The sequence below is a fragment of the Triturus cristatus genome, chromosome 3_1, assembly GCF_964204655.1.
Source record: "Triturus cristatus chromosome 3_1, aTriCri1.1, whole genome shotgun sequence".
Lineage (NCBI taxonomy): Eukaryota > Metazoa > Chordata > Amphibia > Caudata > Salamandridae > Triturus > Triturus cristatus.
Window position 1 is genome coordinate 700,211,701 of NC_140583.1, and position 27,257 is coordinate 700,238,957.

Here is a 27,257-nt window from a genome sequence, read left to right on the forward strand (position 1 = left end):
TCCACCTAGGCTCCAGTTGGGTCTTCCGGTCGAAATTCCGTACCAGAACCAGGTCACCTGGAACCACGTCATGGGGCTTCACCTCAGTGTTATCGGGAAAAACTGCAGCTACCTGTGAACGACAAGATTGTAGTGCAGACATCAAGGAAGCCAGGTAATCTGTCAGCATATTACAGTCAACATCAGTGATTTTGCGAGGTATAGGCGTCCCCCACATATTTGGTGGTCTACCGAAGATCACCTCGTATGGGGATAGCCCTGTTCGAGAATGTGCTACCATTCTCATGTAAAAGAGCGCAACTGGTAAGGCTACTATCCAATCGACACCTTTTTCTCTACATATTTTGGACAATCTAATTTTCAGAGTCTGATTATGGCGTTCCACGAGACCTGCTGCCTCGGGATGTCGGACACAGTGGAATTTCCATTGGTAGCCTAACAAAAGGGAAACATGTTTCATTAGTTCGGATGAGAATGGCTGGCCGTTATCTGAGTAGACAACACGTGGTAAACCGTACCGTGGGAAGAATTCTCGAACTAACTGTTTGGCAGTAGTCGGGGCAGTGTAATCTGAAACCGGGTAGGCTTCTGTCCAACGGGAAAGAGCACAGACGACTACGAGAACATATTTGAATCCTCGACATCGTTCCATCTGGATATAATCCATCTGGAGGACTTCAAAAGCATGATCGGAAGGTTGAAATCCACCCTGCTCTACGGGGATGCTTTTACCTGGATTAAACTGACAACATATCATACAGGTACGTACTTTCTGTTTGGCTGCTGCTCGCAAGTGTTTGTTGAACCAAATGTGTTGAATACTGTCTAGCATAGCTTTTTCTCCTAGGTGTGCTGGACTATGTATTGTGTTAATGATGACTTGAACCATGGAGTCGGGAAGAAACCATATAGATTTTTCCTTCGTCATCCATCCTTGATCCGTTTGGATCCCTCCTAATTCAGTCCATTTCTTTATTTCTTCTGGTGTAGCATGTGTCTGTATGTCAATTATATCAAGGGCGGGATCCTTAACTATCATGCAATGTGTTGGTGTCGGAACTATTGTCTTTGTCTCGTCAGTTGTATGAGTCTGGTTCTGAGCAGTCTGTTTAGCTGTTCTGTCAGCTAGGTCATTACCCTGAGAAATGATATCGGTAACTTTTGTATGAGCTTTGCATTTCATAATCGATATTGCAGTAGGTAGATGAATCGCGTCTAATAGGGCTTGAATGAGGGGTCCGTGTTGGATGTGGGCACCGTGAGAAGTTAAATAACCTCTCTCTCGCCACAGTACGCCGAAGTCATGGACGACTCCGAATGCATAACGTGAATCTGTGTATATGTTGACTTTCTTATTTTTAGCTTGAATACAGGCTTGTGTCAGAGCGATGAGCTCTGCTGCTTGAGCTGACAAAGTGTTAATACAATTTGTTTCAATGACTTCAGTGTCTGTTGTGACTGCGTAAGCGGCCACTAACTCTCCTGTACTTGTTCTCATACATGACCCATCTACATACAATGTCAAGTCTGGATCTGATAAAGGGATATCTGTCAAGTCTTGTCTGGGTTTTGTCGTGATAGTAATGACTTCAATACAATCATGTGCTAATGGATCTGTTCCGTTTACTGGCAACAGTGTGGCAGGATTTAATGTATTACAACGTCTGATTTCTATGTGTGGCTGAAACAATGTTAATCCATAACCGGTGAGTCTCGCTATAGTCAAGTGTTGTGTTTGTGTGCGGTTCAAGAGAACCTCTACTGCGTGTGGTACTTGTACTGTCAATTGATGTCCTAACACTATGGCATCGCTTTGTCTGATTGCTAAAGCTGTTGCTGCCACTGATTTCAGGCACGCAGGAAGAGCCTGAGCTACTGGATCTAATGTACTAGAGAAATAAGCACATGGTTTGTGTGATCCTGCTTGTTCCTGAGTGAGTACTGACAAGGCAGTACCTTCGCGTTCTGTAACAAAGAGTGTAAACAGTTTATTGTAACATGGTGTTGCTAAAACAGGTGCTTGGCATAAAGCTTTCTTTAAGCTTTCAAAAGCATGTGTATGTTCTTGAGTCCAAGGGAGGACAGTCGATGTGGCTGCCTCCTGTGTTGTCAACTGGATGAGTGGTTTTGCTAGAAATGCATATTGAGGGATCCACTGCCTACAGTATGAGGTGAGGCCTATAAAAGCCCGCACCCCCTTTTGTGTCTTGGGTGGTGGCATGTTAGCAATTAACTGGATGCGGTCGGGTGTAAGCTGTCTTCCCTCCTTGGACAGCGAGTGCCCAAGGTAGACAACTCGCGGGACACAGAATTGCAGCTTAGAAGGGGACACCTTGTGCCCCTTGTCGGCCAGAAATTTTAAAACCGTCAGTGACGCTGTTTCACATTCAGGTTCGCTTCGGGCGGTGATCAGCAGATCATCGACATATTGAAGCAAGGCAGTGTTAACTGGCATGTGGATACTGTCAAGTTCTCGTTTTAGTGCTTGGCTATAGATGCTGGGGCTTTCTGTAAATCCTTGAGGTGCGCGTGTGAATTTAAAACTTCGTCCATTTAAACTGAATCCGAACAGATATTGACTTTCCGGATCTATTGGGACGCTAAAAAAAGCATTCTTGAGATCAATTACCGTGAAGAACGTTGCTTCTGAGTCAATAGCAGTTAGTAATGAAGAGATATCTGGGAGCACAGGGTATTGTGGTACAATACATTTATTTAATTCGCGCAGGTCAATAACTAATCGATATACTGGTGATGCTTTTGGATCCGTTCTTTTAAGAATCGGAATTATCGGGGAATTGCATACATTGGAGTCAGTTTCGACAACCACTCCTTGTGCAATGAGCTCGTCAATGATTTGCAGTAAGGCCGCAACAGCATCTGGTGGTAACCTATATTGTCGCATTCGTGGTAGTACTACTCCTGTTTTTAGTGTGACTCGATATGGTGTAATGTTCATGCAACCAACATCAGTGGGGCCTTGTGCCCATAAATGCGTAGGTAAACTCTGCAGCCGGTGATCCATGTCTCTGGACACGTAGTGACCTTTAAAGTCACGTAAAAATAGTCGTACTCCTTCCGGAGAACAACCTATTATAGCTCCTAGAGCTTTCAATGTTTTTATACCTAACAAGTTTTCTGGGCATGATTTAGTAAGCAATAAATCTGTAGTTCGTGTCAATGGACCAACCGTGAGTGGGAGAGGTTGTGTTACGTCATTAATTATAGGTTTTCCTGAGAATCCAAGGGAAATATTTTGTGAGCCTGAGAGGGGTGCCCCTGGAACTTCACTGCGTCGTATAGTTGTTCTGCTTGCCCCTTTATCAAGTAAAAACTTTCTGTCTTCCCCTAATAGTTCACTATGTACATAAGGTCCCTCTTGATCTACAGGAACCTCAATAAGGGGTAAGCCAACTTCCCTCTCTAGGCTATTTCACGTGTATCGCTGATAATCGGGATAATCTGCTTGTGCATACTGATACATCTGTTGCGTTGTCGCTTGTGTGGCAGCAATAGGCTGCGCTTGTGGTGGTGCTATGGTCTGTTGTGGAGCTGCCTGTTGCGGAGCTAATTGTTGCGGAGCTGACCTAGGTTGTGCATGCTGAGGAATTTGTTGTTGATTCTGATCCTGTCTAGGTGGACGTGGTCTTTCCTGGGTTCTACCTGTGGCAATGTTATGTTTCAAGACTGGACAATCGTGTATATAATGACCTTGTTGTTTACAATAGTTACATGTCCCTTTAACTGAACCTGTTGAATCACCCTTTTGATGACCATCAGCTGGAACTGACTGAGCAACAAGCATTTTCATTTTTGTATCTTTCATACGTCTTTGTTCATGTTCTTGTTCTTCTCTAATTCTATTGTGGTGATATTGTAACATCTGTAACATCTGTGACGGGGTATTACCTTGCCAGGCACTCTCAAATTTCAATACTCTATTCTTAACTTGCGGTAGGGAATTTTCAACTAATTTTGTCACAAACAGATGCGGATATGACTCGCTACTTGCTTTTATGCCACTATTTATACCAAAACATTTTTCAAATCGGGAATAGAAATCACTAGTGTCTTCATCTTGCTTTTGTTTACAGGCTGAGATTGCACCCCAGTCCTCCTTTTTCGTAGTTAATAAACGTGGTAGTACCTGCACTAGTAATCCTGGTAGTGCTGTAGTCTTTTCCCCAAGCCCTGCTCCTGCAGCTCGGGCCTTTTCTTCGTTTTCTAATGCTGTCCAATCTATCTTTTGGTCTCCCACCTCCCATTCCTTTTCTTTGAGTTTCTCGTAAACACCGGCAGGCATTAACACTTTCAGTATTTTCATAATGTCGGGGTAGGTATACTCTCCCATGAGCAACATGTCTTTTATCTCACGGTGGAAACCTGCTGGATCCTTGTCATGGCTGGGTACTACTTTCTTCATTTCTAATAATTCAATTTTAGTTATAGGCGTGTACACAAACACGCGTGTAAAGTTATTACCTTCACCTCTGATTGGGTGTACTTCGCGTAACGGATTCAGTCTATCTATGTGATACATTTTTCTTCCCATAGTGGGAACTGGAACGTGTTCTGGGCACACGAAAATTATATACTGGTTTCGAAATTCTAGAATTTCTTTAATCAAATCAGTACCTGACCCTCTCCATTTATTCGTGAGTAGTTCTGTCAATATGTCAGGTAAGGGTCCTGGATCGGAGTGTTGGCTTTTATATAATATAAGGAGGTGTTGAATCATGTATATACTAGCTAAACGCTGTTCGTCTGGGGCAAGATTCAGAAACATCTGTGTGCTAGTGCATCATCACTGTATTTACTGGGACTGTCAGCCCATTGTACTGCTGACCTGGCTAATTCTTGTTCATCCATGGAATCGAGCATATGGTACCCCCTTCGATCTCGGAGTAATTTATCAGCGGCTTGGAATAGGTGTTCAGGGGACCTTGTATTTAACATAGGGGTTTGAGAATGTCTATTACACTCTGGACGTATCGGACGTATCGGATCATTAAAGCCTCTAGCATTATTATGGGGTCTTCCTCTACCTACGTAAGCTATCGTTTCTAATTGTTCTGATTCTTGCTCCTCCTCTTCCTCTGATTCAATTCTGTCTGCTTCTCGTCTTTCTTTATGTATTCGTTCTACTTCCTTGCGGATTTTTCGATACATGGCGATTATACACGCCTGTTTATCATGTTTCTCGTCTGATATGTTCTGACCCCATTTGGCAAGTTTTTGCATGGTATCATGATCTGCCCCAGGCCTGTCTTGGTTCCTAATCACGCAGTTTATGAAAAAACGTAGTAGTTGTCTTTGGACATCCACTTTCTGGTGTTCCATAGCTTCGTTAATACTTTCTGGACCTCGCCCTGTTTGGACAAAGTGATATATATTGTCTAGGTGTTCAACCATTCCTGGTATCGTCATTAAATATAATGTAGCTCGTCGTATACGTAGTGATGATATTAGCAATCTGTCCTGTTTACCTGGCACTGGATCGTATCTACAATGCACAAGATGTTCTTTAAACATGTCGGATGTCACTAGTTGGGGTGTACGTTGGAGTGCTAAATCTCTAAGGGTCTGTTTATTTCGCGGCGGTGTGGCAAACATGTCTGTCGTACCTCCTGTAGCACCATCTGAGGTGCTGGGCAAGAAAGGATTCGTTGGACGTAAGATAGAAATTGTAGATGCCGGAAAAACAGTAGAAACGGATGGACCTGTAGGAATGGGCGTAGGAGTTTGTTGTTGCGGGGATACAGACGGATGATCTTGACGTTGAACACCATCGGCAAGCGGTGTGTGTGTTGTGGTATTAGCATACTCGGGAGCTACGTCATCCAAATAGGAGGAAAGGAAAACGTCCTTTGCTGTTTTAGGATGTGCTTTTATCGGGAGCAATGGAGGAGTCAAGTCTTTTGGTATTTCCGGGGTAGCCTTAGGTAAACCTTCGGCCAGAAGAGGATACATACCATTCATAAGAGTGTTTCTTTGTCTATCTACTTGTTCTGATTTAACTCGGGTACCTTCCTTAATTAATAGATTTTCTCGGGCTTTATTTGAATTCTCTCTACCTTTCTCTTCCTGTCTGAGCGCTTTTTCTGTACGTCTATATGATTCTTTACGCCATAATTCAATGGCATCTTTCTGTGACTGTCTGGCTTTCTTTTTCCATAATTCTTCTTCTACTCTCATGATGCAATCTGCATCCCAGGTCCCCGCTGCGGGCCATCTCTGACTCTCTGGTAAATCCTTGGTGTAGTCCACCCATAAATCAAGAAATAACACGGCATCTAAGCCATGTTTATGATACATAAAGTATCCTGGAGTGTCCCTAGGTGGAATGGGAACAGCTTCTTCGAGTACCCCTTTTCTAGTTTTGATCTGTCTTAATTTCGAAAAGAGCGGCATTTTTAGATCTGGTTACTTAATCTTAAACACACTTAATACAAATAAACACAATAATGAACAGTCATTCACACCACAATGTATAGAACGTATTAAAACATTTAACACTTAACAGTTTTAACGAACGATGATAACTAATAGAAAACTAGTTACTGACATAATACTAACACTAAATAATACTTAATTATATGCAAGACATACTAGATATACTGCTAAACAGTACAGATACACTGCTGAAACAGTGCAGACCGGATTTGTGTACCCAAACCCGTCTTGACCGGCACAGATTATGTGCACGTTTAAATGCCTCCCCGGCAATGGTACTCACCGGGTAGCTCGGAACGGAAGGCCTCGGAACTGAACTGAAACTGGACCGGACTGGACTGGACTCGACTGGACTCGAAACTTCGGAACCTGGTGGGCCTCTGTATACCTCGGATCTTGCTCTCTCAGCTAGGCTCTGGTCGGGATACTTCGCACTTCTCACCGCCTCGTCTGGGTGTTGATCGCAGCCTCAGTCACCCCCGCTTGGCCGGAGGGAGATACAGGAAATCCTGCAGGTACGCGTTTTTGTCCGTTCAGCTGTGGCAGGAGACCGGGCCTGCAACGCACCTCCGGCGCGTGAGATGAGAAAGTGTCCCTATTCGGGCGCCAATTTATGTGGTAAATATTTAAATTACCGGTACTATTTTTTATGCGGTAAAGTCTAGTAAGAATAACTCAGTAAATATAAGAGGCAGAATCCGTGGTATTAGAGGTTCTAAAAGGCTTTATTCCTCTACAAAGGAAATACAGTTCGAACTGCAGGCTTCACATTCCATCACCATGAGGGTTCAGGAAGGAAGGGCAATACATTATTGACAGGTAATCACTTTTATAAGAAATGCATTATAGTGAAACAGATGCAGGAGGCGTAACAGTTGATAAGATAGATAAAATATGCATACGTAACCAAAAAGGCGGACATATAGGCGTAACTTAGAAAACGTCATTATACATGATGTCACAAGTGGGTGGATCCATAAGAGAATCCTGCAATGTCAGCAGAAATATTTGGCAGAGATGCGTGCGCAGCCGCATGACGTGTGATTGACGTGCAACTAGAGGGTGAAGGGGACTTGACATTTAGCTCTACATGTGGAGACAGAAGTCTGAGGGGTCATGTCAACCTAATCCCAAATCATATCTAATATCTTATGTTTAAAGAACTGTATTATCCAAAAGGAAAGGTCTCTCGGACGGAATCTATTCTATACTGACTGTTAGTGCGTGTACGAGCGTCTAAGTGTCTACATGAGATGCGAGGGGGCAGGAATCTTCCATGGTAACAGGGGCTATGAATTACTTGCATGAGGACAGCAAGGCCTGGCCCTTTGCACTGTAGCTGGAGGAATGTTTACCTAAACTACTAGACAGGAATGCATCAGATGAGGAGCGGAGCAGATAATCTTGAAGGTGAAATACAGTTTTTGGCAGGCAACAGGCTGGATCAGGCACCGTTAGCCGCGCAGGGAGTAGGACAAAGTTCATGGATACAGATGCAGGCTCGGACTGGAGCTTTCAGAGGCAGAAGGCAGGGAAAGGCTTGATGACAGAATTCAGGGCCTACTCGCCTGAATCTGTAAAATGTGGAAAGTGAACCACATAAAGTCGGTGGCCTTTCATACTTAGGAATGGCATATCTGACCCATTCATGGCGGATCTGAAAGAGGACATGTTGACGGTGGACGCACATGTATTTGCGTCTTCAAAACTGGAACTGGAGGGAACATACATGTACTTATAGCATGCACATGGAGCCGTTGGGGTCTACGATAGGGGACATAACTGATCACAAAATTCATATTTCCTCAGAGTTCTGAGGTGAACCAGTTGGCGTGTTTGTTTGTTCTTCTTTTGCAGAGTATTTTAATGGTGTGGAATGGAGTCGTCATTGGTGGTGATTCATTTTGCTAGGTGGGCGGCAGCTTGATTGATGTCTTTGGATGTATAGAGTGAGGTGGTGTTGAGGGCGGTTATCGATTGGGATCCTGGAATGGTGTTCCAGTTGCCGTGGGCAGTGGGGGCAGGATGACGGTAATCTGTCGGTTGACTGGGATGAAGTTGACAATGCTGTGATCCATCCAGGTGAGCTAGGTTGTGTGGTTAAACTGGATTTTGTCGCTAGACGTGAAGATGGGGTCAAGGATATGGCTGGTGGTGTGCTTAGGTGTGCTTAGGGTTGGTGATGAACTGTTTGAGGCCCAGTTTGTCCATGGAGTCCAGCAGGGTGGCCAAGTTGGTGTCTTAGGGGTCTTTGAAGTGGAAGTTCAGGTCGCCGAGGAAGAAGTAGTGTCTAGATTTCAAGGCAAGGGGGACGATAATTTCAGGTATGGAGTAGGAAATGGTGTGCATCATAATTAGATGTTCCACTAAACATATCTTCAATTTCAAATACAGTGTAATGCCCTAGCTCATCAATCGTAGACCTTAGTGAACAAAAGGCCCAATCATCTGAGATGCTGGTAGGAGTAATAACAACGTTCAAAGAAATCACAAACACATAAGGTATTTGCAAAGTCTTTGTTGGTCCAAACAATCATATGGTACCTTATCCAAAACAATTCCATCAATTACTGAAACCAACAAAATGTTCACCTGGGACAGATCTCTTCCCATTTTGTGTAATAAAGAGTTAGGCCTCAACACCTTAGTTACCAGTTAAACAATAGAGCGTTCTGGGAGTCAGTGTCCATTCAGAAGCAAAATGTATACTGTCACAAAACCAATCCAAAGGAAAAGGAGAAGCAACGAAATAGAAATCCATATGGAAATCCAAGTTGGAATAAAATATGCCTTTTGAACCCGGATTATAAATGCCCCAGTTTCATGCGGTGGTGGGTCTGATGAATCTGAAGAAAAGTCTTCAATGCCGGCAAAATTACCTAAAGCAGTTTGTGCAAAAGCAGGAACTTTGCGGGATTGTGTGGAACTAGTAGTTAACTCCGATGGTGGATCATAATAAACAACTTTATTGTTAGCTTGTAGTGTTGCAACCTGTGAATTTGGATACATTTCTTACACGGAGCAAAAACTCCACGTGCAGTGTTTAGTTACACACAGTGGGAACATTGCCCTACATCAGTATTGGGCAGCTCCAAAACATTTACACAGAAGTTTGCATATGTTTCTGGCAATAATCCCACTGACCCAGAGTCTTATTAATATAAACCTATCCCTTCCGTGGCAAAGAAAAGTGTGCTAATCGATACAATGCTAATCTATTTGTCCCCCTTTATTTCCTGGTTGCCGTTACATGGGTATGATGTTTGGAAAGACAATATTGATTTGAAATCTATTTGGTGAACAAAACACTGACATGTTCAAGGCAATGAGACCTGGCTCAAGGACTACTCAGGCTCTGACATAGCCACCACCACTTTAACCAGCTAAAAAATAACCCACAAGGACTGGCCAGTCAGACCCGAAGGAGGGATTTCCATCATCCACAAGGACAGCATCAGGCTTACCACCTCTGATGACCCTCCGCACCCGGCATGGAGCAACTTATCTTCCACCTCCAAGCCAATGCTCCCCCAACCATCAGCGGTATGCTCGCCTACAGACCACCAGGAACCGACCCACTTTCTGCAACTTCATATCAATTGAGTTTTATGCAGCCTGCACCACGGTACTAGCTCCTAAGCTATTGACAATGTATAAAGCTGCAAAGGGCTATGGTTGGTTCCCACGGTCTATGAGAGAGACGTTGATAGTGGTTCTTCTGAAACCAGGAGAGTCCCCTTGTTGGTGAGCAGTCTTCATAGTTACCCTGAAATCCTTGAGGAAACTGAGCTCTTCCTCTTGACTGGTGTGTCCTGCTTGTTCTTCCCCTCTGGGGATAAACCCCAGTGGCGGACTGAAAATCTCTTAATGTCCCACGTCCCTGGGCCTGATACTGTGACCTTGTAAATGATCGGCCAGGGAAACGGCCCCTCTGCCCTGTTGAAAAACACTTCTGCCAAATACTTTTCTCAAAGAGGACTGTGCCTTGTCTAGATTGGTGAAGGTGGAGACATACTTTCCGACCCCCTTTACACATTCTTCCCCAAACAGATAACCATTAGGGTCCTCGGAAGGCTCTTTTATGGCAAAATCTCCCAGGTTGGGACTTATCCCCATCAAGACTGCCTTACGTCTCTCAGCCATAATTGCAGCATTTGCGTTTCTGAGGAAGCAAACTGCTCTCTGCGACAATCCACTCAGCAACTCATTGTCTTCCTGTACAGACTTCATCTTTGCTGCCTCAGCCATGCCCAAAATTCTGGCTAATGGTCCCAAAATTAAGCCTGGGCAAAGCACTACGCTACGCTCGCGTAGTTTGCGAAGTTTGCGCTACTTCGCAGTACGCGAACTGCACGTAGCACAGTGCGCACACGCGTAGCGTAGTGTTGCGTAGTGCTGCGGTCATTTTTTGCTTGCTCGCGGTCCTCAACGTCAAGTTGGCGACCGCGAGCAAGCAAAATGACATCCCGGCGAGACTTTTTCCTTGTTCGCGATCAACAACTTCAAGTTGGCGATCGCGAGCATGGAAAATAAACCTCCCGGCGAGATTCCCAACGCGAGGAGGTCAGGTTTCTCATTGCGAGTGGTCGCGTATGCTCGCAACCGCTCGCGATGAGAAACTACCAGTTTGCGTTGAGAAAGCTGAAGCTCCAGTAAAAATCTACTCGAGCAGCAGAAAACTACAGCTCGCACTGTGCAAGATGCCATTTTCAATGATTGCACAGTGCCGGTTGCTTGTCCGCACTGTGCAATCATTGAAAACGACATCTGGCACAGTGCGAACAAGGTATTACGCAGTTCGCGAAGTGCTACGCGTAGCTCGCGTAGTGCGAACTTCACTTTGCGTAGCTTCGTGAAGTGCTACTTCGCGAACTACGCCCAGGCCTACCCAAAATACCCGGCAAACGATCTAGACACTGCTTCAGTTCCCTTTCTAACTCTTTTCTTGGATTACAACCCATCTTAAACAGGAAACTGATTAAATCAGGATTTAAATCAGGCATCACACAAGCCATATTCTCAACACCGGCTGAGAGCACATCGCCCTCATCACGGCCCTGGCCTCCTTCTCTAAAGGTCTCCTAACCCATAGTTTTAAAAAATCTGCCCCATGTGGAATTGGCCATGAGTCAGCACTTCTGGGATGCCTTATCATCTTAGGACTGAACATATCCTCTCCTTGAGGATCTTTTACCTTCCCTTTTTCCTTTCTTTCCTTCTCTATTTTGCCCACATCCATATCCCATCCATCATCGAAATAGTCATCTAAAATGAACTCATAATCATCACCTTAATAATCCTGACTAAATCCACCTGCAAGCACTTTTTCAGTGTTATTTTTGCCGCTAAGGGCACAATCTTTTGTGTCGCTTTGGACACCTTCTTCATTTGTAGCGTTGGCACACCTTTCTCCTTAGTCAGAAATCTAACACCAACTTCAACATTTTTAGTTTTCCTCCTTTTTCCAAATCCTTTTTCTTTATTTTCTTCATCGTCATCTACTGACCAAAAATCATCCTCCAATAAATCTGCAGCCTTTCTTTTTCTCTTAAAAACATTCTCAAAAGTAACCCTGGGCATAGTTTGCATAGTAGCGCTACGCATAGCTACGTGAAGTGTGTCGTGCAGTAGGGAAAATGGTGTTCGCACTGATTGCATAGTGCCGGATGCTTGTCCGCACTGTGCAATCATTGCAAACGGCATCTTGCACAGTGCAAGTGATCGTTTTCTGCCGCTCGAGTAGATTTGTACTCGAGCGGCAGCTTTCTCCACGCTGACTGGTAGCTTCTCATCGCGAGCGGTCACGAACATACGTGACCACCTGCAATGAGAAACGTGACCTCCCCACGTTGGGAGTCTCGCCGGGAGGTTTATTTTCCACGCTCACGATCAGCAACCTGATGTTGCTGATTGCGAACGAGGAAAAAGTCTCACCGGGATGTCATTTTGCTTGTTCTCGATTGCCAACTTGACGGTGAGGACCACGAGCAAGCAAAAAATGCCTGCCACGCTAAGCTACCCGCTTTTGCACTGTGCTACGTGCAATTTGCGTAGCGTGTAGTAGCGCAAACTACCATACTACGCGAGCGTAGTGTAGTACTACACCCAGGGTTACTCAAAATCCTCCTTTTTCTTTATTTTCTTCATCGTCATCTACTGACCAAAAATCTTCCTCCGATAAATCTGCAGCCTTTCTTTTTCTCTTAAAAACATTCTCAAAAGTAACCCTGGGCATAGTTTGCATAGTAGCGCTACGCATAGCTACGTGAAGTGTGTCGTGCAGTAGGGAAAATGGTGTTCGCACTGATTGCATAGTGCCGGATGCTTGTCCGCACTGTGCAATCATTGCAAACGGCATCTTGCACAGTGCAAGTGATCGTTTTCTGCCGCTCGAGTAGATTTGCACTCGAGCGGCAGCTTTCTCAACGCTGACTGGTAGCTTCTCATCGCGAGCGGTCGCGAACATACGTGACCACCTGCAATGAGAAACGTGACCTCCCCACGTTGGGAATCTCGCCGGGAGGTTTATTTTCCACGCTCACGATCAGCAACCTGATGTTGCTGATTGCGAACGAGGAAAAAGTCTCACCGGGATGTCATTTTGCTTGTTCTCAATTGCCAACTTGACGTTGAGGACCACGAGCAAGCAAAAAATGCCTGCCACGCTATGCTACCCGCTTTTGCACTGTGCTACGTGCAATTTGCGTAGCGTGTAGTAGCGCAAACTACCATACTACGCGAGCGTAGTGTAGTACTACACCCAGGGTTACTCAAAATCCTCCTTTACAGATACCCTTACTTCACCTGCACCAACTTTCTCAAAGTTGCCTCCCCAACACTCGAAGATTCACCTTCATCACTCATGTTTTTTTATTTTTCTTCCTTTCCCTTTCCTTGCTCTATCAGATAAATCACCCTTTGTCAACACCTCTAAAGAATCTACCTTAATATATATTTTTTTGTCTTTTTATTATATTCTCTGCACTGCCTCTATCCGACCTACATCTCCGACTGTCGAAACGCTAATAAATAGCTCTTCTGACCTGAATTAACGATCATCATCACCTTGCCCAAAATGGCGATCCTCTCTTCCATCCACTTTGTACTAATGCAAAGGACAACCTATTCCAAAATGGCCACTACGTGATGTTGTCACACACTTTTGCGTGACGACGTCCCGTTCACTAATTACAGACGCCTCCAAGGAACAAGGTTATTCGTGAGGCTCCCTTAAAAGAAACACTTGATCCCAGCTGCGTATGCAAAGGAAGCCTCATGCAACACAGGACGGTGCCTCCTAAACGCTACCGCTGCCGAGCTCTAACCCGAAACGGTTGTTCGCGCCCCGTGGTAACGTCACTTTTAATTTTTTACCTAACACAAAGTTCACAAACTAAAATACCTACCGATCTATGATGCAAGTAGCTACTGATACTATGAACCCATAAATTGGGTCAACAATCACAAACACATAAATATAATTACTAGCTTACATTTAGTATTATTAAAACCAAAAGAAACATACAGACATTATTCATAATTACTACATTTTAAACATTTGTAATTTAAAAATTAATACATACGCCACAGAAAAAGACTATATTAACAATACTTATCTGTCAAGGAGCAGCAGATAAAAGAGAAAGATGGCTGCTGAGATGGAAGTTATATAGGCTTAGGGGACATTCTAGTTCTGGTGTTTTGGTGTTGATGATATTTACTTTAAAGTGCTGCAAGGAGCCGGCAATAAACTATATACATAATGCTAGCCTCCGGTCTTGACATGAAATCTCCACCATTTATTTAGAATAATGAACTGGCCAAGGTGCCACTACCAAACATTAGATTGCATCCTTTGGAAAAAGATAGAAACGTTGATGTGGGAGTATCTAATGGAGGTACTACAGAGAATGAGACTGGGGGACCGGAGATCTACCACTGGGTGAAAGCTCCTTTACAGGACTCCCACAGAGAGGGTGCTCACAGGCAAGATGAAACTGGATGTATTATACGTGCGACTAGGCACCAGACAGGGGTGCTCCCATATAATTTTTGCTCTGGAGCCCCTGGTTTGCATATTAAGAACAAAAGCCAAAGAGTGGGAGATATAGTGGACATGTACGTGCACATAGTGTTTTTATATGCCAATGATGCACTGAACTACCTTCGCAACAAGAGTATAAAAGGTAGGAACTTGCCTTTGGTCATTGAAGTGTTCGACGACTTTAGGATGGCGTCAAGGGTTGAGGGTTAATTGCGATAAGTCCTGTCTATTTCCACTGATCGAAATGCCACAGACTTTCACACACAAGGGCGGCCAATGGAAATTCTGACCTTCAAATACTTGAGGGTCCACACTTTCCAAGACAAAGTGGATCTGATTGGTGACAATTTGGGGAAACAGTGATGTTCGTTTGACAATCTCTGCCATTTTGGAAAGCATTACCATCATCATCACTGGGTTGTATAGTGATAGCCAAGATGGTGATATTGCCTGACTACTACATTTTTTGCAGCAATATTTGTGATACTAAAAAAGTGTTTTTTAGAGGAACCCAATTGCTGCTTACAACCTTGATTTTGGGCAGGGGCTGCCGCAGAGTGGCACTTACAAAGCAATATCCGTCGCTGGAAAAGGGGGACATAGGAGCTCCCAACTATGAACTAAAACATGCTGCGGCACAACTCCAATGCCCCATGAGGCTGGATGGTCATGCCATCAGACAGGGAGACACTAGGGGTCATATTTACCAGTTCCTATCACCACAGGAATTATACTTTTAACGATGTTCCTTTGGTGATAGGGGCTTCGCCTTATTTACAAGGCAGTGTTAAGCCACTTAACTTAATGTGACTTAACGCCACGCTGTACATAAGGCACCCTTTCACGCTATAATTAGCATGAAAGGGGTGGGCAATGGGGGTTCTGCCGCAACACCCATTGATTTCGACGCTGGCCATACTTACAAGGGTGGCGTAAATGTGGGGCAGCGCCAAAATTAAGAACTGGGAAAACCTGGTCTTAACATGGCAAAACGAGAAGAAATTATGAATTTCTCCTCGTTTTTGCTGTTTCATATGTGTGCTGCATGGTGTGAAACAGCAAAACGCCATGAATGATTGTTTATGTGCAGGAAGGTAAAAAATTACGATTTGCAACTATGTATGCTGCACAATACAGCACACATAGGAGTTACAACTCATCATTTGTGATTGTCTTTGTACCGGAAGGGACACCTTACGGCACTTAATCATTCCCCCCAATGCAGGTACCCTTGCACTATTGTGCAAGAGTACCTGCATTGGTGCTAGGCAGCTTTATTTAGCACCAGCGCCAGGGTAAGAGCAGGGGTGCCCCCATATCTTTGTAAATACGGTGCATCGCAGCGTTTTCAGAATGTCGGAGAGTGGCGTTAGCAAGCTTTGCTTATTGCCACGCTCCATCAATCTGTTGTGGAGATGCCCGTAGATGTGCAATCGTAACTGGGGGAACAATCCATCATACAGTGGCTAATGGCCAGTATAAGCAGAAGAGGTGGAACCCTCTTACTGATGTCAGTAGCCAAATGGTGCTGGACGACATATGTTTTCAAAAAAACAGACCCCATCACATACGATGGCTGTGATTCTTTCCAGAGTGTGCTAGGCTGGTAGCACTGCACAGTGTGCACCCATGGAGAGAGGCAGAAATAAGGGTATGTGGGAACTTGATAACTGACAGAGGCCTGAAAACATTTGAGGAACTGCTGAATGAATACAACTTGGGACTTGGTCAATATATAGTATATAACCAGCTGGGGTGAATAGCTGTATCCAAATAGGCACTGATGCAGGAGGTACTGAATACATCACCCCTACTGCAGACACTACTCACACATGGTACCGCCAGGTGTGCAATCCTATGCCTATTTGCCGCCCCATTACAGCAGGAGGGAGCAGCACTGGAGACGCCTAAAGAATGGTGGGAAACACAAATAGGCCCGAAGATACCACTTGGAAACTGGGTATGAGGGTTACATTGCGTGAAATTCATCTCCAAAAACTCAAGATTGTGATACATGCAATTTAATTACCTCCACTACACAAATTTGACACCCAAGCGCATGGGGCGCATGTACCCAGGGATGCCTTCAGAATGCCCAAGGTGCCCGGTAACGGAGGCAGACTTTAGCCACGTGGCATGGGCATCTCCAGTGATAGAACAATTCTCGGAGGAGGTGGTGAGGAATGCATCGGAGCTCACAGGAAGATTGTTCCCAGGAAGGATGAAAAATTGAATGCTGTGAATAGCTGGCGCACTCCACAGTAGCAGGACCTGCTTAAGGCCTACCTGAATCCTCCGGCCTCAAACCCCAGCGGGACTTCCCCACCGGGATCCAGGGGCGTAACAAAGGCCCCCGCAGCCCCCGCGGTGCGGGGGGGCCCCCGAGCTCCAGGGGGCCCCCTCAACACTTTACCCTGACCTGACCGCTCCCAAGGAAAACAATTCCAACTGAAATGCATTTTCATTTGCGCCTGCCCCCGGAAAGCGAAGCCATAGCGTTGCTAATTGTGCTACAATGTAATAATTTGCACGCAGTGTCAGCAGCCGACTTTTGCTAGTCGTGGTACGTCACGTCCTGCTGGCGCCTGTGGCGCAGGAGGGCAGGGGTCAGGCAGCAAAGTTTCTGTGCGGCAAATGGTAGTTGTGCTCGCACCTCCGCGGTCAAATTTATAATCAATCTACGTTGTGATACCCGATGACTGGGCTCTTGACCGGAGGCGGGTGTGACAGAGGCGTGAGGAGTCTGAGAGGCTTTCACCAGGGCGGAGCACTGCTCTAGTGCCATGTGGCAGAATGCATACGAGAGCTTCGATGCTGTACAAAACAAATATTTTGCGAGGCGCAAAGGCGAGGTGAGTTTGGTCCGCAAACCTTTATGTAATGTAAGGTGTATTTGTATGTAGAGCGCTGCCTGCCTGTCACCGGGGTCGTGAGGGTATCCAGGCGCTGGTTCTTGCAGGCTCATCCCAAATGCACAGAGTGGCGAAACCCCCACAATGATTTACTTTTTATTGCTGTTATTTTCATCTAACGCAAACCCTAACATTGACTAAAAGAGAACAGCACAACAGACCAATAAATCGGCATAAAGGTAATGATGTCAGTACAGATATTAATCAACATGCAGACAGTTGTGTTCATTAGTGATTCGCGCATCCCACCGAAAATGGTGATGAAAGAGCGATTTGGAAACCTTCTAACAATGCCCCACACCAGACTAAAAAGTGTGAAGCAATGAGTGTTGGTTCACGAGGGGTACTCAGAGGGTGGTGGGCTATCGCATCTTTGGGGGGGCAGAGTAGGGAGCACAGCATTCTGAAAAGCACACTACATCCCTGGCGCTCCGTCACAAGGGCTCCTACCCCACATGCACGCCAAGCAGATAGAATGGTGGGTTGATGCACCCACGATCCATGCAAAGAGTGACGCCCTTCTCGACTCACGGGACCGAGGCAGCCGCGATGTAGCTCAGAGCAAGAGAGCACACACCATTCACAGACTGTGCAGCTGGTGAGTACCCTTAAAATCATTGCCCGGGTGGCGCCGCAGTAAGTGATTACTTATTCACTCTGGGGACGGGTGGGGTTCACACTGCCATGCTGCGGTACAGAAAAGAAAGGTTTTTTTGAAGTTTACAATGTGAACCCCAGCAAGACTTCATTAAAAATTACCCTCTACACATCCCCTCGACGTAACAATCCTTGCGGAGTTTAATTATTATCAGCATCTCTATTGCTGCCATTGCAGGTCCGGACAGGCGGGAATTTCAAATGTATCAGATGGGTGCCAGAAGGAGCTTGTTTGGTGAGGGCCCCTCTCTGCAGTCTTTTTACTACCTTTGCCCTGTGTCTGATCGTTCTACTCTCACTCAGGGTCACTTAGTTGATCGCCAATCTTTGGCTAGACTGCCCCACTGAGCGCCCCCGCAAGCAGCAAGAAGTTGCAGCACAAACACTTAAAGTTACTTGATTTTTACCGCCGCACGCCTTTACATTTATTTCAGCACGGACTGCTCTCTCACGTTTCGTGTCTGCCAGGTATGTAATTGCTCTCGGTTGCTATAAAATTAGATTCATTCTGGGCTGCCTACGATCTCATTCACTCTAGGAATTATTGTGCAACAAGCAGCCTCTCTCATCTTCAGCAGTGACACGTTAGTGCACAATACTGTAGTGTAACAGCTTCGGTCGGGAGGGGGTGCCGTGCTAATTGACTAGCGCTGCACGCATTTTGCCTCATTATTGCACCATGGGTGGCGCCCTGCGCCAAATAAAACAAGATCTCTCCAGCAGGGGGGCCGTCCTGCCCAACTTTACAGTACGATCAGATTACAAGGGCACTAGTGTATTTTGCTCTCGAGATAGTGGCACTCATGGTCATTGAAATGTCACTCCTAATCACACTGAAATTATGAAAATGTCACACATAGCAATCTGAAACCCTGGCAGCTATGAGAGGGGGGCTCTCCATGACACAGCTCTGCACATTCTAAATATAAATATATCCGTTACCTTTCTTCTACTCGAAGTTTCATTTGGTCCATAAATTAAAGAAACAATGTTGTTGTGATAAACGTCATAGAATGTAGCCAGGAAATCGAACGGGCAACCACTGCTCACGCCAATCAGGCCTAAAGTCACCCAAGGAAGGCTGGAGCTCGCGCCCAGTCCTTGGGGATAGGGAAACAATGGGACTATTCCCTCAGGACACATCATTGGAAAGTTAAACATGGAACTTGGAGGGAGTAAACAGACAATAACTTATGAATGATCTCATCGAAGGTTGGTAGACGAATCCACGACTTAGAGGTGAGCGATGCAACGAATTAACAGTGCGAGCCAAGACAGAGCCGAGCCAAGGGTCTGGGTGGTTCTTGGAACCTGTGCACGAGCCGAGCCGCGAACACGTTTGCGATGTAAATCATACTTCTTGAACAAGTGGAAGCTGTGACATTATAAATCACATGGAAACACTGTCTGAGGCGTACTTATCAAAAGTGATAGTTTTTAACTTGAGTTTATACCCATTTCTGCCCCCACCCTGGCAGTAGTGCTATTAATGAACTAAGAGGCAAGACAGTTTTCACGTTTTTGAAGGTGCTTTTATATGCAATAGTGAAGAAAAAGCAGGTAAAAAGAAATATCTGCCTAAGATCACACAATTAAGTTACGGGGGAAGCCGCAATGAATCCAAGTGTTCTGGTTCCACTTTGTACAGATCATTCACTGAATGGGTATCTGTTTGTCTCTCCTTTTTATCTCAAATGTTAAGGTTCTGTTTTCACCTCTTTTTCCATAAAGGTAGAGTGAGGGTGGCAGGCAGAAGGCACATGAAGGCTCGGCTCGTTATGGGCTCAAGGTTCCAATGGGACCTCGAGTTGAGCCAGATCCAGGCTTCAACTTTCAATGGCTGGCCCAACTCTATCTCAACTCAGCTCACTACATACCTCTGCACTACTTTAGTACTCCTTTTGAAGTAACATGCAGTTTCACACTGCATCAGGTATTACTGTTTCAGTTGTGAAATGTACATTGCATATATTTCACCAATATAAATGATTCGATTTAAACACCATCACTTCGTTGTAGGAATAGTATATGTTGACAGAACCCTTGAAGGACGACGAACAGACATAATAACTTTCCATAATTCATAATCATGATAATGAAAACACATTGGAAAGTGAACAATGAAAGGGTACATTCCATTTTAAAGCATTCATTTATCAAGACTAACACAGAGCAGGCAGCGTAACGGGCATCAGTAATGTACAGATGGCTGCCAATTAGAAATAGAGACAAGAAAAGCGGTCAAGGTGATGTGTAAATGTTTTCATTTTTATGTTTTTAAGAATTAACTGTGTGCCGGAGCTTAGACGATTAAGAAATAAAGCAAAATACATACATCCCTCCCTCTATCTCTCTCCCAAGCTATCAATACCCGGGATCCCAGTAACACTGGGTGCAGAGGTGTTAGGGTGTTCCGAGTGATACTTAAATGGTCCCTTAGAAACTTGCACTGGTAGAATCCGACAGCTCAAGCCCAGGCTTGAGCTGAATGCTTATGGCAGTGAGTAAAGATTTCAGTTCTCTGAAAAGCGTGCATTCAGCCAATATTTCTCAGCAAAGCTGCAAAACTGATCATGCACAGGCTAAGTGATGATTTAAATCCATGCATAAAATAGAATTCGAGTGATGCTACAAATGTGGCAAATTAGTCGACATTTCTAAATGACTGCGAAAACATAAGCATGTACTGATTACTACTGGGCGATGGTGCAAATTTGGATATGCAGTTAGGATAACTGAGTGATGATGCAACTCTGAGCTCGCATTAAGGATTATTGAGGGATGTGCATATTCAAACATATACTAATAATGAATGATGGGGCAAATCTAATTATGCATAATGATGGTAATTCTGAACATTATGTGGGAATACTTGGCACAATGGTGTCCTCCGTAATGCTTTCTGTGGCATAATGGAAGCAAATCTTAACATACTGTAAGCACTCTTGGCGCAATGGTGCCCACTGGGGCAATGGACCTGCCACCTACAGTCATTGGTTAGCTGGAAATGTCATTCACAGTTTTGAATAGCCCAAAGGGCAGTCAATTGGTGGCTTGATTATCTGTCGCCATGATTGATGGCATGTCATCAGGGATGGGCAAGCTCCAGGAGGCGTAGTACCTCTCCATCTGTACCACCACTGCCCAAACACACCAGAGGGGGTCCTTCCATCAGTGCCGGGGTTCCGTTGCCACCTTACATGGAGGTGGCATTGCTCACTTATCACACCACTCCGGGAGCTACTCTTTGAGGTGTGCTGGAGCCAAACAGTGCACACTCCTTGCAGTATCTGGGATGTTCTTTCCAGGCTGTGCTTCTCCAGACTGCTGAGCAGGGTATGCAGGGCATTTCACTGACACGGAAACTGCAAACAAATGTCAGATTCTGAGTTTTGACAGTCTTTGGCCAGACGCACTTGGACCAGTACCTGTTCCCTAGCCAAAAGTGAAGAACCTAGGAATATGGTTTGACAAAATCTATCATTTGACAGCGAGACAGCCAGCCTTGAGGTGAAATGTGTTGGTATCCTAAAAACATTGAAAAAGATCAGGGGCCTTCTCCGTGTGAAGCCGCCAGGTAAACAGTAGTCCAGGCCCTGGCCATGTCCAGACTGGACTAATGTAATGTGTTATATATCGGAGCCACACAAGGGAGGTTGAGAAAGCTCCAGAGGGTGCAGAATTCAACAGCAAGTTTGCTGCTGAACATCACGAGACGCTCCTCCATGGGACCAGCCTTTGCTAAACTACACTAGATCCCGCTAAGCAAGAGAGTGTCCTTTAAAGCCACGTGCTTCTGCCATAAAATCTTGAATTATAAAGTACCTTATTACCAATATTCTCTGGTGAAGCCTTATTGAGCCAGAAGAAGGCATAAGTCTGCAGGAGCTGCGTTCACCATAATCCCCATCATGAAAAAAGCACCCATGGAAGGATGTTCCTTTAGTTTTCTGGCTTCCAAAATGTGGAACACCATGCCTCTGGATCTGAGACAGGAATTCTCAGGATTAGTCTTTCGTAAGAAACTTAAGCTTTTTAAACAAATTTAGGGTGGGTAGACTGTGCATTTTGGCTCTATACTGGATAATTCATTTCTAGCGCAGGAACACTGTATGGAGTAACCAGGCGCTTTATAAATTTTGTATTATTATTATTTATTTATTTTACAAAAGAAGGTTAGTGCTTGTCATCCCAGGAAAAAGATAAACCCTTGAAAGGTAAAGTGGCTTATTTTAAATATAAATGAAACACGTGGAATATGGTACAATATAAGGAAAAGTCAGCCTAATTATTGATAATCGCATTTAAAGATTGCAGCAATAGAAGAAAGGATTGTGGGAATGTAGATGTGACATCAAGGTTTGCGGGTATTTAAATATCCTGCTCAGCCACCTTCTCTTCAGAGAAAGACTGGATCTTCATCCACTCTGGATCAGATGCTTCTGAGCAGGTAAAAAGGGACTCAGCGCAATACTTTTATTAGTAACACAGATCAATGTTGACTGGGTGTGGAGTTGGAGTCCTTTAGAGCAGTCTCAAGGGTTAATGCTCAGCTCAGAGAGGAAACTAAGGCTGCAAGGGCTGAGCACACAGCATTGTCTGGGGAATACTGTGTGAAGGCTGCAGCTCCAGTGGCAGCCGCTGGCGGTGCCTTTGGTGATGGCATGTCTAATAACGTGCACAATTGTGGTTAAGTGTTGTTTGCTTTTTTTAAGATGTGAATATTTTTGGGAGGTGCTTTACTTGATAATACCAGTTTGGTTACTGTGAACAATCTGATAGGCCCCCTCAAGCTGCCTACTTATGATGATCCTGTTTTCGTTAACAATAAAGTACTGGAATTAATAAGCCCAACCCCAGCAATGTAATGGCCCCAGGGCTAGATGAATACATTCTGAAAGTAACAACTCAACTAACTTGGCAGGGTCTTTAAGGTCAAGTGATGGAGTTTCAATGCACTGCTGACAAACATCAACCGAGTTGTAAGTGTCTGACTGCTAAGGCAGCCAAGAACAAGAAAGAATCAAGGAGAGTCAGGTTGGATGTAACCGGTAGGAGTGCTTTCAGCTCATGGGCACTTTCCTTCGCGAGTACTTGGAACGAAGCAGATAATACACAAAGGTTTGGGATCCAAAATTGTAAAAGGATAAACAATACTCAAGTTAAGAAAGCACCTCTCAAGCAAACGTTTCTCAGATTTGTACTTGTAAACCTGCAAAAGCAACCCTCTACATTCCCAGTTTTATAACATATGCCACATCACTTTAGTCATCTAAAATAGGGGACATAGCTATCATTAGAGCAGCAGGAACAGTGGCACCAGGGACATAAGGGTTACTGCACTCTGTTTAGGGCTCTCTTTTACTATACAAATTAGCATTTTCTAGATAACTCTAGAATACGGAGTTCGGTTTTCTAGAAACCTAGGTAATAAGCAGTGGGGTAACAATAGCCCCTTCAACCTCCACAGTGTGGGGGGCGCGCTCCAGGGCGCCACTCCGGGACTGTGCACGGGCGGTGGACACGTGGCCTGCAAGCTCCTTACTTGGTTCAGAGAGTGGGGGGCCCCACTCCATGTACTTTGCAGGGGGGCCCCCTCATGTTTCGTTACGCCACTGCCGGGATCTGTAGGAGCCGCATGTTTGCTGAATTAGGTGACACTAGCAAAACCGTTCGATGGCTGAGCTCAGCTGGGTCATAGCCTGGGTTTAATGCTCATGATTGCTATTCTTTTCCATATATTGTAGTCGACTCCTGTGACCACCAGCTGCAGAGGACTAGATAACATATAGTACACGATTGTAACAAATGCTTCATCTGTGTCATTACGTTTCACTTACTTATGAGACTTCCACACTGTATTGTTATTATTTTATTATTACATCGAATAAAGAATTACGATGCAACAATTAAAAGTATAACATTGTCCTCGGAGCCCTCGCACCAAAGTGCATTACTTAATATGGGGATAACACATTGCGAAGTTAGCCAGCGGCTGCAGTGGGCTGCCCCATGCTGTGGTGGGTGGAAGGAAAAGTGAATGACACAGCAGCAGACCAGTAGATGAAGAAGGATGACTGATAGTCCCTCTAAGTAAATTAAAGTAAACTAGTAAATTACATTATTTATTATGCATGATTAATTCAAACCTTTGCATTCACGTGACATTAAAAAATGTCTTGTTCATAATAAGTAATTGTATTTTACATCTAAAGTTATAAAAATCAAAAGTAATTCAAATCAAATGACTTAAAATGTATTTGACATCAACAGACACAAGGCTCGAAGGATAGAAACACGAGTAGCAGAACAAGCTTCGGAGTCATTGCACCCTCGCCTTTGCTCCCCCTAGAACCATTACTGACGAGGAAGATTACATATTTGACTTATACATTCATTTTTAATCATAGATTGGATCCAATGCAATATTTATGTGTTTTCTCAGGTTTTTAAAAGTTTAAATTGTGAAAGTCTGTAGTTGTTGATGAATATAGTACATTTAAAGACTGGCTATTTCTGCCATGGCATTCACTACGATGATTTGTAAAACTAGTCAAATCAAAGTAAAGCATGACGTTTCAGGATATGCACGAATTCAAAATCATTGAGTATAATGTATAAGTCCTATGTTTAAATCAGTGGCAAATAAGAAGTTATTTTTTTGTTGTTTAGATAATTAAACTAAAATTGCAGCTGCTGGTTTCTTTTCCAACCACTATTCCAGCAGCTGAAGCAGAAGAACTTCTACGAAATGTACCTTGGTTGGAGAAAGCAAAATTAATAACTGCTTTCATCAAGGTAAAGCTTTTTCTCTTTTTGTAACAAATATGGAAACATTTAAAAAAATGTACAATACTTTCAATGTTCCTCAAAAGCCACAAAATATACAAACGTTTAGATTAAGTGGTTGTCATTTTCCGTGACACATTTAGAGGTCTAGATCTTGTGAAACATGTCAATATATAGTGATCATAAGTGATGGGTGGATATCTAGTTTTGTGATCCATAGATACCCCGGATTGTCTACAAAGATGTGTGGTACTTCGTTGGTACCAGAAAGCGAACCTATGTGCTCCAATCTCCTTTCACGGATAGGGAACAATCTGAAAGCCTCACAAACCAAATGAAAGGGTTAAATTGAACTAATCAGACAGGTAGGGAGCAGACACTTGCTTTCAACAAATCGGTGAAGTACAGTAATCAGTCTGAAAGCTGTGAGATCTTTGGGCCAGAATCACAAACTGCATTTTGGATTGTGTAAATTAGTACTCCAGTTTTAATATTTGCATACTATAAAATGCACTCTACAAACCAATGAGTGTAGTTCTCTATTAACGTTTCTGTAAAGAGATCTCTGCCATAGTTAGTGGAGATCTTCACGTTCAAAGGCTTAGGTTTCTGTAATGAATGTGGGAAGGTCCAGGTGGAGTTGTGGGACAAAAAGGTGGAAAAATTACTACAACGGGGGTTGGGTTGAGGATAAAATAAGAAGGATTTTAGGAAGGGACACGATAATACAAAACATCCATCCACAAAAAAGTAAGAGCATTACAAGCCACAAATGCACTTCTAAAAGTATTAACTGCCTAATAGGGTCAAAACTAGCTTCTATATACTCCATAACAGACTTGAAGTAAGTCAAGTTCTATAATGGCCAAGCACTGGTACTGCAATACAAGCTTATAAAAAACAATGGAGAGAGGGAATTCAATTAACACCCCTTAGCAACTAATATGAAATCAATTAATCAATTCTACATTCATACATTTAAGACAACAATAAGTGATAAAAATGATTAAGTATAACTATTGATTATTGTTTTCAATTTCCCAAGACACTTAATTTAAACAAAATTAATTAAAATATTGAATTTATTTTTAACAATATAAACATACTTAAATACCTGAAACACAAGTTGTAACCCAGTTTACTACAGACTAAATCCAAATGTTTGCGACGGTGGGTAATTTTATTTTTACATCATTGTTCAAAAATAATATTTATACATTAATATGGTTAAATGAATTTAGATTTTAATCTAACTGTAAATTGAGAAGATAATATGTTGCAGGTTTCTATTTAATTATCTCCAGGTTAAAATTATATATTTAAAATGATTTAACATCATTTTAATATAGTAATTATTTTACATTAATTTATTTACATTAAAATATTTTGATCTATTTTTAAAAATAAATAAAACTTCATTAAATTTCCCCATACTTTCATATGGGTGGATCGCCAACAAGTGGAAAGTTAGTATCACATAAATGTAGTCCTAAGAGGTTAGTCAGCACCTACGTGTAAATCTTTACTCGGAAATCGTGAATGGCAAAAAAAAAAGAGAAGAGTTACAATTAGGTGTAGGCATATATCTACCCATGAGTAGATTTACATCTATGTAAATTTACATTTGTGAATAGGGTCCTTAGAGAGATTCAGAAGCCAATTGAAACACTTGATTTCCTATGGTGAGATTTAGGTATTCATGTTGAGATTTGGTCATTTATACGCAGACATGTGACCTCATATTTCCTTCAATGAAGGAGTGAGTGAAGAGCTGTGATTAAACCTAAATGTGGGAGGTTATAGAGTGCTGTACAGCTGATAATATCCCATTCAGCTTGTGGTACAACTGTGGCTGTGAGTTTCAGAGAAAGAGAGAAATAGAGAATTAATGCAAAAGGGACAAAATCTAAATAGAGGGACATGAAGTTGTACAAACAAATCAATGAGGGGCTTGTGGTCCAAACATACAATAAATCTGGTACCCCAAAGATAAGTTTAAGATGCCACACCAGCATGCTAAGACTTCTTCGTCAATGACAGAGTAAGATGGCCCCCCCCCTTGAGATTCGTTGAGGCAAACGCTACCACCCCTTCTTTACCACTCCGCATTTGTCACAGATCCATGCCTAGACCCCACTGGCTGACATCAGTCATTACAATGCTGACACAATGAGTATCAAAAAGTTTGAGGAGTATAGCTTGAGAAAGTACCATTCTTATAAGTGAAAATTCCTGAGTACATAAATCATCTCACACATTCCTCTATTCTTCTTCAAAAGTTTACACCTATTATTAGTTTTTTCGCTACACAGCTAAGAATAAATCTGGCTAAAAATTCTAATAAACCCATGAATGATCTGAGTTGATCCTTTTTCATTGGCGTTGCAAAGCTCTCAATTGCT

The 27,257-nt window shown here is 43.6% G+C and overlaps 1 protein-coding gene across 1 annotated transcript in view; it reads left to right on the forward strand.

The window, feature by feature from the left end:
• Positions 1-27,257, forward strand: part of LOC146860813 (sperm-specific sodium:proton exchanger-like) — a 4,738,575-nt gene that overhangs the window by 3,958,398 nt on the left and 752,920 nt on the right. Inside the window, exon 17 of the mRNA XM_085646173.1 lies at positions 24,739-24,864. Within this exon, the coding sequence (XP_085502299.1) occupies positions 24,739-24,864 (126 nt within the window). The remainder of the gene's footprint in view (positions 1-24,738; positions 24,865-27,257) is intronic.